The 12,137-nt window shown below is 37.5% G+C and overlaps 2 protein-coding genes across 2 annotated transcripts in view; both read right to left on the minus strand.

Annotated features, from left to right (window-relative positions):
* The window catches only part of rrn3 (RRN3 homolog, RNA polymerase I transcription factor), a 23,272-nt gene extending 21,616 nt beyond the window's left edge, over window positions 1-1,656 (minus strand). The window contains exons 1-3 of the mRNA XM_040117885.1: window positions 1,303-1,656; window positions 1,028-1,084; window positions 833-922 (exon numbers count right to left, since the gene is read on the minus strand). Of these exons, the coding sequence (XP_039973819.1) occupies window positions 833-922; window positions 1,028-1,084; window positions 1,303-1,413 (258 nt within the window). The 5' untranslated portion in view covers window positions 1,414-1,656. The remainder of the gene's footprint in view (window positions 1-832; window positions 923-1,027; window positions 1,085-1,302) is intronic.
* A 6,629-nt stretch (window positions 1,657-8,285) lies between these two features.
* Window positions 8,286-10,363, minus strand: si:dkeyp-72e1.6 (transmembrane protein 238-like). Its single transcript, XM_040123830.1, has 2 exons — window positions 9,703-10,363; window positions 8,286-8,677 (listed from the first exon to the last, which is right to left on the minus strand). Exon 1 carries the CDS (start codon window positions 10,250-10,252, stop codon window positions 9,716-9,718), a length of 537 nt encoding a protein of 178 aa, XP_039979764.1. The 5' UTR covers window positions 10,253-10,363; the 3' UTR covers window positions 8,286-8,677; window positions 9,703-9,715.
* Between the last annotated feature and the right edge of the window lie 1,774 nt (window positions 10,364-12,137).

Here is a 12,137-nt window from a genome sequence, read left to right on the forward strand (position 1 = left end):
TCTTTTCCCATGGTACATGTATTTTTTATATATATGTAACATGATAAAGTAAATTTTCTGGAAACTCAACTGGGAAACTGTTTATTAAAAAATGATCACAGGAATGTCTTTTTTTTGAGGAAATCTGGTCAATACCTGACAAAATAAGATACTATTATTTTCATTATTGATTATTTGCAGATTATTTTCCAAAATAACTGATTATTCATTTTGTCCATCAAATGTCAAAAGATAGTGAAAAATGTCTACAGATGTCTACAGAGGAGATGCCTACAGATGTCTTATTTTATGTGACTCACAGTCCAAAACCGAGTTACTATTTGGCATTTTTGCTATAAAAATAACTGATGATTTTTCAATTATCAAAATACTGTAGTTCACAGTATTAATTTAGTCAGTGACTGAAGAGGCCCGCTGTCACCCCCTGTGTTTTGCATAGTAGTCTTGCAGTATATACCACTATAATGTCAAAGCTGATTATATTATTGCTTATACAACTAATCCTCTGGTCTATAAAATGTCAGAAAATAGTGAAAAATGTCCCTCACAACTCCCTATAGCCAAAGATCATGTCTTCATATTGCTAGTTTGCCTTTTTTTATCTGACCAGTAATAAACCTAAAGATATTCAGTTTACTAGAATGTAAGGCAAAGAACAGCAGCTAATACTTACATTTAAGAAGCTGAAATGAGCAAATGTTTGACATTTTTGCTTGAAATTTTACCTTAGCAATTAATTGATTTTCGAAATACTTGCTGATTAATCAACTTATTGTTTCAGCTGTAAACATGGTACAAGTCTCATAGAGGTTTCCAACTGCTCTATACTCACCAAGATAGTATAGATGAGCTGTTCGTGATCCTTCGTTAGCTGGGTCACACAACTCCGAAATTCTTGCAGCCAGCTGATGATCTGTGCATCCTGTCAGAGGAGAAAGTTCACTGACAAAAAAATGCTACGTGACATAGCGTACTGTTATAACATTGATCTCAGGTCACCTCAAAACACACTGATGCTTTGCTGTACCTTTATTTCAGGATCAGTCAGCTGATGTTTTAGCAGTTCATAATCACTTGAGTCTCCCTTCAAACAAGAATAGAAACAACAAATCAGACAGCTGTCAAGCAGCTCACGTTTTCCTTTCTGATACAGCAACAAAGAGCTTTTATTCCTTCCTGAAATGCCAGTGTTCCGATGCTGAAAGTTGCCCGAGCAGCACTTGAATACGAGTCTCAATTAAGTCTCAACTTTATTTTAAGCGGTAACGGGTAAAAACGAATTGACGCATCGTTAGCACTCACCTGTTTATGTTTAGCTAACGTTTCCACCACACTGCCTCCAAACCTGACAGTCTTCACAGGAGGACTGTTCAAAAAGTCCAGATCGTCTATCTCCATATTGACTGCGCTCATGTAAAAAGTAACGTTTGTTTTTGCTAAGAAAACGTAAGCTATCCTTGCGCTAAAAAACCCAACTGAGCTCGATAAGACGAGCTGGTTTCATTATTATATGTCGTTACTCACAGCTGATATTTATGGATAATAAATTCATTTTAAAAATGAATTCCCAAATATGCTGCAAATAACAAAGGGCATGTGTGAACTCCCTTCACAAGAGGAAGAGAACTGTGTATTTACGGAAGTGAATACAGAACACCGGTGTCGCATTCAAAGTGTTCCCATTGATTCGACTCACAGGGTTATGGGTTCCAGTTGACCTTTAGTTAGATAGATAGTGTAGATATTAATCGCAGATGAAATTGTAGGCATCTAGAAGTTTATACAGAATAAAAACAAGGACAGAATAGAATACAAACCATTGCAGATGACCTAAAGTAAGTAATAAAAACGTAGATAAAATGAAGGGGCAATAATAGCTGTGAGATACACTGTTAACAAAGGTGAGACATGATAACCTACCACTGTACCAATGAAAACACAAAAAAAGATGAGATATGATATGTATGTATTTTCCATAACAACAGAATGAGAACTGTAAATGTTCGTACAGGATACACTGTACAATGGAGGTTGTACACTGAAGCTGTAGTATTTATAGGTAAAGTCTCTCATAGCTGCAGGGCTAACATGGCCACTAAAATAAGATTGCCAAAAAAAAATCAAGAAGACACCCAAAAAATAAAAAATAAAAATATATATGTGTGTATGTATATATATATATATATATATATATATATATATATATATATATATATATATATATATATATATATATATATATATATATATATATATATATATATATATATAATACAGTGTAAACCATAAGAGAGTCTAGCAACAGTTGGAGGTGTTCGAGAGCGGGCTGGCTCCAGAGACGGAGGATCTCATGAGTGTCTGTTGAGCAGCTCTGTTAGTACAACTGACCTTAAGTCATTCAGTGCACTGGGGTACCCCCTCTTAAGAACTTGGATGAGGCATGATGTCTTCCACAGTACAGGGACACTGAGCAGGCTGTAGTTGCTGCAACAGGAGTGATGCAAACAGATCTGTTGCAGAGAAGTTGGAACTTGTTCACATTCTCCACATCTCCATCTGTTGTGCTACTGTTCTTCTGCTTACTGCCTTTGATGGCCTTCATTCCATTTCACACTTCCCTGATGTTCTCTTGCAGCGTCCACTACATCTTCCCCCTGTATGCCACCTTTGCCTCTTTCAGCCTGTGCTTAAGCTCCCCCTGCATGCAACTCAGCTCCTCCCAGTCTCTGTCTTTAAATGTCTTTGACATTGCTGGCAATTGAGGGCTTGTTGTTCAAGAAGCAGTGCAAAGTTTTAACATGCATGAGAGCTTCCTCAGCCTCTGGAGACCATCTCCCGAAGGAGCATATGTTTGTGGGTTGTGTTTGTACTGGGGCTGAAGGTTGACCAAGTTGTGGTCAGATTTACCCAGTTGGGGCAGGGGAGATGGTCTATCTGGGCAGTTTTCTTTCTTTTTTGTATACTTAAGTTGTAAGTAGGTCAAGGGAAGGGGATAATGATTGCAAAAATATTGTAAAAAAAATACAGGAAAATTAACTATATGCCAGGGGTTCATGTAAAATGATCCAGAAAATAATTAACTGGATTACTTTTTACTCAATTCATATATATGATGAGGGTTTAAATCCTCAAGAAGCACTTGCTTTTTTTGAAGAAGCCCAAAAAAGAAGTACTCTAAAAAAGTACCCAAAACAAAATGGTTACTGTTACTCCACAGTCCTGACCCTGGTCACTTCTGAAAGGCAAGTCTTTGGAATTCACTATCAAAAATACAGGAGGAAAAGGAACTGTTATTGCATTAATATTGTAAACAAAAATGGTTTACACAAGCTTTGTGCTTTCAAATAATGTTTAGTCTAGTTCATCAAGGTTGATGAATAATCTGAATAATGTTACAAACCTCCATCCAGCCGTGCACTCAGGTTACTGCTTGCCAAGACTTGATTTGGAAAATAAGTGCTGCATGGTTTGGATGTGCTTTTGCACTTTTTTTTAATAAAGCTTACTTCTATGAAATATGAAATATTGCCAAGATGTACAAAAAGACGTTTAAGGTAATACTAGAACTGGAACTGCAAACATCATAAAGCGAAACAGCACATATATAATAAAACAAAATAATGAAATCTTTGTGTATTCTCTCTCCTGTGCTTTTCCTCTCCTCCCTCTCTCTCCATCCTCATTCTGCCACTGTCTCGAATTCCAGAGCTGCAGGATCAGAATCTACCACTACTACTCAACAATCATCATCATCATTATTAATTTTATTATTTTTATTATTGTTGTTGTTGTTAATTTGTGGCATCTTTACTGTTGTTATTATTAATAACATTATTACACCTGTTAGTATTACTTTTATTATTATCATTATAACAACGAGTCTGACAATGCTGGAACACAACATATACAGCTGTTCCTGATGCATCAGAGGGCAAGTGGTGTAGTTGAATTGGATTTCTGAATTCGTAATCCTGTTGAGGATGAGGGCAGTCCTGAAATTAGCTTGGAATCAGATCAGCAACAAACCGGACTGTACTGGACGTGACAGGAGACAGCAGGCTGTCCTGTTGGAGCCCATTCATTTTTTTCAGTGTATTAAACTATTCATGTCTTTGTAAGCAGTAGCTAGCTCACTCTTCTTTGTCCTCTTTGGTTGGAGATCTGGTGACTGTAAAGGCCATAGCGAAATGATCAACATAATTTGCATACTCATCAAACCATTCAGTGAGCCCTGTGACCTATATATGAAAGACTCTGCACTCAGAGAGAAGGGACATACTTGATGAAAAGGTGGCTTGAATATGTCAGTAACTAGCATAATATATCAGGAGTGCCAAGGGGTATTAATAGGAACACTCTATAGCACTGGGTCCTCCTGTACGGTGGGCAGTCATGAATGCAACAATACGGCAATGATGACACATCTACAGGCCTGTACCTACCCCTGAGAATTGCATGGTCATGTTCTTGGTAATATTTCTGGGAATTTGAGGGATTAATGTATTACACAAGGCAAGTATGAGTTTCTCAGCCAAAGAATACTTTTAACAAACATTGCTACCATTACTGGAAACCTATACAATTCATTTTAATGTACAAAATACAAAAAAATTTAACTAAAAGGGGACCATAAAGAGTAGACGATCAGGGTGTTGTACTGACATTGTCTTGTATCTTGTGGGATCCATCTGAGTGTATCAAGCATTGTACAATGATGAGTAAAAAAAGAACATCACACAAATCTTATACTAATATACAGATTTATATTAGATTTATTATTGATGACACTGAGAGAAAGAAGCTAGAGCCTTCTCCACAGTAGACATTTTGACTCATAGCAGGAAAAGAACAGGTGTTACTACTAACATTAATAATGGTTCTATTGCATTTAGGTGTATCAGTTTCAGGGTCCTGGTATTGTGCATGCTGGCTCATGTATTGCTTACTGGGACATATCAATTTAACAGAGCCACTGTTAATATTATAAATAACACTAGCGCTTTTCCTACTATGACAAGTCAAAATGTCTGAAATGAAAAATGTCCACTGATTTTACAGCAACAGTTTCAGCTTAGTCCAGTATTTAATATAATTTGTTAAGTGATATATTTTCTGACATTTAATGTAAAGCAATATACGGAGTGACACAAAATAACAATGCCAAAGTTAAAAATCTTTATAGTATGATCAGTATTTTTAATATTAAATTTCATCATGATTTGGAGCTTGGTTTTGTCTTGTAGTAAATACCATGTACCAGGGCATGGCTCGTGGCCTTAGTATTTCCAAAATACCGGCTAAATGGCCATGCTTATATGCCATTTTATGTGTATGGTTTTAAGTCATGAGGAATAGTGCATCAATTTTCTGCCCTGTGGGATTCAGTGTGCTTCACCCTATAAAACGTCCATTACTCTCCCGGAAAAATTATCAGTCTCTTGTTCAGCTATTTTGTTTTCTTTTTTGTCACTGATGTAGTGTCACTAAGGTGAGTACTTTTTTTTACATTAAATGCAATATTCTCTCAGTGTGTTAACTTAAGTGATATAAGTTGTCATAGTAAATATGTTAACCCCGCCTTCAACACTGAGTGGTAGAATGGACTTCTTTGCAGTGAACTTGGTTGTAGAATTAATAATGTGGGCAGAAAGTATGTAAGTAGAGCACAGCTACAGCTAGTGGAAAAAGCAGTAAAATAAAGCCAGCTGGTTCCAAAGGTTAGACACGCTTGTTATCACCATTGGTGGGAACAAGGAGGCCTGTTGCCATCTACACCTGTTTTTCTACGGCAGTAGTCTGTTCACCAAAACTAACACTCACCAGCTCAAGTTTTTGGTCACATTACATGTATATATTTTGTTTTCCCTCTTGTAACATGTTTGCTGATTCAACAAGTTTAAGTGCCCACAAGGATCTGTAATTAACAAACAATCATGATCATAGTGTAACGTAAGGATAAGACCATAAACCTGAATCCACATGAAATGAGCTGGTAGCCTGATCCAAACACATTTACTACTGTTATCACAGCAGAAGCTGCTTCTGCTTTATGAACTACATCAAGAGTGTGTCTATTCATAGCCTATTGTTTTTATTATGCTGCTTAATATACTCAAATAAAAGTGAGGAAAGTTTGAATCAATGGATGAATGTTGAACATATGAACACAGCACATGGTAGACTATCTTCTTAGCAGCTTATAAATTCTGAAAAAATTACGTTAGGTGGATGAAAGGTATCATAACTCTTAGTTATTTGACTCAATGGGTTAAGAGCTGGAGTCGGATACTTAATTATAAGTCAGAGAAAAGTGTGTTACAGTAGTGTAACCAGGGAGTTACAAAAGTTGAAGGAAATGTTTTGGTTGACATTGAATTGCAGGAAGTTTTGGTCAATCCATCTCTAGATTTCAGTAATGCAGTCATGATGAATCAGTAGTCTGCTCAAATCATCAGGATTAAAATAAAGGTAAAACTACATATTGTCTGCATAAAAACGGCAGGGAATATTGTTCTGGCAGATTATGTGACTGATTATGTGATTATGGTGTTGTATAAATGGAAAACAGTCACGGACGAAGGTTGGACCCTTTGGGCACCCCACAAGACACTGGTTGGACAAAAAGACACTGTTTGGAGAATAACACACCCAGTGGACAGAAGAGGAGTAGCTGCCAATTGTGACAGAAAATATCCCATTGGAGAGGCACAAGACACACCATGTGTATGTGCATCACACAAAGGATGAAATGCTGACATTTTAGCAGTGCTCTAAGCAGCAGACATCGCAATCCTTCTCTCATGGTCAGTGAGGGTTTGAATCAAATTTTACCTTTCTTCACTGTTTCAGGTATTTACAAATGGGTGGAGTTTGAAAAGGGACATTACTTTAACAAGGTGAATATGGGATGTGGCCTCACACAGTAAACCTGTATCTTATCATTCAACTTGAAGAATGAAACTCAGGTAATGTATGATATTCCTGGACAATAAAACAACATAATGTAATGACTGTTCACTTAATTAGATGCTATTAGTGGATCAACACATACTAGGATGTATTGTGTTATTACATGATCTGGGTATGATCATTCCATAAAAAATATTGTAGAATGTTTTTAACCCATGATGCAGCGATACATTGCTAGTTACTTAGGCTTTATTTAATCAGGAAGTTCAAGACCTCTTTTACATGAGAGACCTAAGAACAAATTAGATCTACTGTATACAACATCACACAAAACAATCATCATATACATGCATATAAATTCATTAAAACAGTCACAATTATTAATAAAATTATCAGTGACTAGAGCTTTAAAGTCCCTCTAAATTCAGTTTATTTTACAGATCATTTCTTTAGCGAAGTGCATAGTACTGGGAAACCTGTCTTTTCCAGTTCAGATTTGGTATGAGGAAGCATTGTGATGCCCAGTATGGTTTCTAGCCATGCAATTGTACATTCTGTTCATTTCATACATATCCTACAAAAACTTAACCCTCTTTTTTCTTACAGTACTACAAATTTCTGTTTGTATAAGCGCACATTTTCAGTTAAATTTTAGTCCCAATTTTAGGAGTTTCATTTAGGTTAAAACATTTTGGTTAAAGCTACAACATGCAAGTTGTGGAGATCAAATTAACATGAACATGAGCTTCATAGGCAAACCAGTCCGCGCCTCCTTCTCCTTGCTCTGTTACTCTATGCCCAGCTCTCCACCTTCATCCTCATTGTGTCCGCTGTCTCAGCTAATGCAGAAATCAGGAGCTTGCAAGCCTGTGAGTCAGCCATAGCGACAACTTCCAGCAGCTAATACTAGCTGCTTATAGATTTTATCAGCTGATATCGGCCTATCACAGATATATCGGTATCGGTGTATATGTTGGCTGATATGCAGCGATATGAAAACCTTTTTTTACAGAGCATAAAGCAGAAACAGGTGCTTGGGGTAATTTAGAATTGGTGTCATCACATAGTTTGTCCAGCAAAACGCGATCCAACTCCAATGTTTACAATACTCTCAGCACTGTCTGCAGCACATGTAGCAGTGTATGCATCACAGTTGAGCACATGGTGGTGTGGAGTCATGTGCTGTCTTCGCAGTAAATTGATAGCTAGTTTGTGAAATTACATAGCTGGAAAGTTGATAAACAACGACCCAATCATTTTCCCTTTTCAATACAACTCTAACATACACTATATATATATATATATATATATATATATATATATATATATATATATATATATATATAAAATACAGAATATCAGCTGATGTATCAATATCAGAATTTTTTATTCCCTAAAAATCGGTATCGGCATCGGCCCCAAAAACCCAGTATCAGTCAGGCTCTATACATAACTATGAAGTTGTTGTGAAATTGTGCTTGTTTGAGCTATGGTCATCGCATTATGAATTGTTGCAAATCTGTCCTAAAATTGTAACTATCTGTATTGATCTGAAACAGACTGAATCCAAGCAGCCAGAACTCTAACACACTGACTAAAAAAACATTACATTTATGTCCTCTTAAACTCAAAAACTGCTAACTCTTCTTCCAGATATCTTGATCAGCTATGAATAATTTCTCGTTAAACACACAAACAGTAAAAAACTGAGCATAGGACAGGTTCTCCTTTGTTCAGTGCTGCAAGGAAGTAATAATAAAAAAAATATCTGTGGGGAAGAAAATGAATGAAACATTGTTATTAAAGCTTGTGCACAGAGTGGAGATGAGTATCATTTTTGACATAACATGTAGTGAGCAAAAAGTTATTTCTATGTGTTTTATCAGACATATTTACATCAGTCTGTGAATGACAAGGTTTTCAAGGAAGTCTCAGCTAATCCTGCTATTGTTTAAACTAAGGGCTTGTCTTTTATTGAGCAGTGAACTGTGGTTAATGATTCTCCGGTGATAAGAGAGTTTTACTGCCATAACCACAGGTAGTCCTTTTAGTTCCACATTTAAACTACATCAAACTGAAAGAAAATAAAGATAAACTCAGCAAGGAAGAAGCCCTCATAGAAACAAGATCTTTTCCACAGTCCTACAATTCTACAATATACTATTAAATAAAGATCTTTTATGTTATTTTAACCCATTAAACTCCCTTAGTTTAAATGAATAGATTTAAAACAGGACTTGGAATTATTTAACGTCAGTAAATCTTAACTTGTATGTTTGAGCATGTTTCATATTGATCCATCATCAAACACACACTTTGTTGTTGTTTTGATAATCACTATTGCAGGTATATAAAATAATAATTTAAAAAAAACTTTTGCTGGATCAATTTAGCTATATTCCTATAATATTGTGTTCAGACTATCCGTTGCCAATGGGAAAATATTAAAGTAAACGTTTGTTTAAAAAAAATAAAGTAGAGCAGTATGAGCTCCAAAGCTACCATTGGTGACATTGCATTGTTTCTGTGGCTTTGGGATTTTTGCCTTGGATCTGAGGGGGATTTCACTATCTAAGTGACATTAGCTATACTGGGCTATATGCTGACTGTACATGTGCGCAGGCAATTGAAGGGTTTCTTTGCCATGTGTTTTAAATGTCGGGGTCATAGGCCTACCAGTTAGGATTCTTTATTGAAACTTCCATGATCCCCATACCTGTAGTAGTTTATATTTTTTAATTTGATAGTAGGCCTATACAAGATAAAGTCAGTGTTATGTGTGTAAGGCCTCACCTCTCGGCCTACATTATGTAGGTGAAATCTCTGTACTTGTGCGCGGCATCTGAATGGTACAGGCTGCCACTGAGGAGACAGCAGCGTGCGGGAAATTCTCCTGCGGGCTCACTGTTGCCATGGAAACAGCCACCTGTTCCGCCTGCGGGGTCACTGAAGCCCCGGTGGCTGACCTCTGCGCGCGGGCACAGGTAGGCCTACCGGACGGTCCTCCGTTCCTGCGGAACGAGTTTCTGATGCCGCTGGACACGCGACTGGAGAAGCGCCTCAGCGCGCCGCTGATGCCGCTCAGACCGCCCTTGTCCTTTTTCAGTAATCCCACATCATCCTCCAGCTCCGCCGGGGGCACCTCGATGTTCCCAGAGTACCAGAACACCCACCAGACGAGACTGAGAAAGATGACGATGGCGCCTGCGTAGATGAGGAGGTCATAGAAAAACACGTTCACAAAAACCCCGATGAGAAGTACGACCAGTCCCAAAATGTCAAAGGCTACTGCGAGCCAGAAACAGCACTGACAGCGACCCAGACCCCGATAGACTGGTTCCATGTCAATATAAAGTGGGCAATGTGACTCCAAGGGGACGCTAAAGTCTCTGACAATAACTGCTTATTTCCCGCTACCTTTGTACTGTGGCATTAAGTTTCAGAGCGGGTGTAAGGTGAGTCTCGCTCAGGTAGCCCGGCTGAGGCTCACAGAGGAGGGGCGTGGTGCTCACTAGAGGAGGGACTGAAAACACTACCTGGGAGGCAAAAAGAAATTATTGGTTAAATTGATCTATATTCAAGTCTAAAAAAATAAATGATTATTTGAAACAGAAAATAGTAACTCCACCCAAGTGCTTAAATAGCCACAAATATGGAGTCATACACACAGCAATACACACATACAAACCGTATATGTTCAATACAATACTTTATATCAACAGAATAACATAACATGCTTGGCATCATGGTGGAATATGAAACCAATATAATAAAATATATTTACTGCGCTTTGTATGGAGTTAACAGAAATAAAAACTATTCATGGCATTATTTTTTTGAAAAACTCTCACTTTTATTGCACAGGACTGTTTATGCATTCTGCTGCATCTGTTCAGATGCTAAACTGCAATTTGTTTGTATTGGTACTTACTCTAAGCAAAGACAATGAGGTTTAATCTAATCTAGTCTAATCTAAAAACTTCCCTCTGAAATGAGAATATATTAAACAGTATGCATTCAATGTCATAATCTCATGATGGGTGTTGATATTGCGGGTGTGCAATACTCAAAAACCTTAAATGTATGGGGAACTATCATTTTCCAGAGATTTTCAATCAACAAATCCATTCAATTGATGGACACATGGATGAAATAGAAAGACATGAGAGTGAAATATGTCCAGCATGATACATTTACAGACTTACATATATGTTTGCACCAGTGTTTTGTACTGACAAAGCTGCTATCTAACAGGATATTTTCTTTTTTATTTGCATAGTGCACAAAAATGGACATGCTGTAGGTTAGATTATGTCAGATCAGTTAATTTGCTCACCTTTGGCCTGGAGCCACAGCACAAAGTTTGTGTGTGTGTGTGTGTGTGTGTGTGTGTGTGTGTGTGTGTGTGTGTGTGTGTGTGTGTGTGTGTGTGTAGGGGTGGAGTTTTGGAGGACTGCAACCAGCGGCCATACTGATCTCAGAACAATCAGAGATGGATATGTCCAGCAACAATTGTCTGCCTCAGTAATCCTGTTTTAAAGGATTACACAGCCCACCAGTGGCCACAATGAACAGAAAAGCTTGTGGAAAAATGACAAATACAGTGAACAACAGGAACACACAGCAGCCTCTGTGGTTCTCACTGAGACAGATGGAGCAGCAAAAAAAACGATCTGTGTATGTAACTGGCTGTAAGAGAAAACACAAATTCCAAATCTTTTTACCACAAAATTGGACAGGTTCATCAAATAAAATAGAGAGAAATGAACACCGGAAATATGAGATTTCCCCCCCAGGAGGTCTACAACACACATTCACTGATCTTTATACTGTATGTAGAGAGGTTTATAGCCTAATTTATCACTTGTCCCACAGGGAAGCACTGCCCTATGTAGTAATTAGTGTTTAAAATATCATCAAGTTAATTACAGTATTAGTTTGTTATAAAATGTGTTTATTGAATGTTATAGCTCATTTGGTTACAAGCAGTTACAGTACAAGTGGTTCTCCAGTGATTTAGCATTGCACTTACATAAAGTTGGTTGACTCACCATAGCCTGGTTCCAGAGCTCTGAATCACTGTCTGCACCTTATTTTCTTTCAGCAATTAAAATTAGGTCTAGTGTTGTGCTCATTGAACGCTGCTTCTACAGTTGGGGAAAAAAGTGGCCAATGAAAGCTTTGTTGGCGATATTAAGAATGGAAATGTCATCTTCCAATGTCAGAGC

Source organism: Xiphias gladius, chromosome 3 (assembly GCF_016859285.1).
Source record: "Xiphias gladius isolate SHS-SW01 ecotype Sanya breed wild chromosome 3, ASM1685928v1, whole genome shotgun sequence".
NCBI lineage: Eukaryota > Metazoa > Chordata > Actinopteri > Istiophoriformes > Xiphiidae > Xiphias > Xiphias gladius.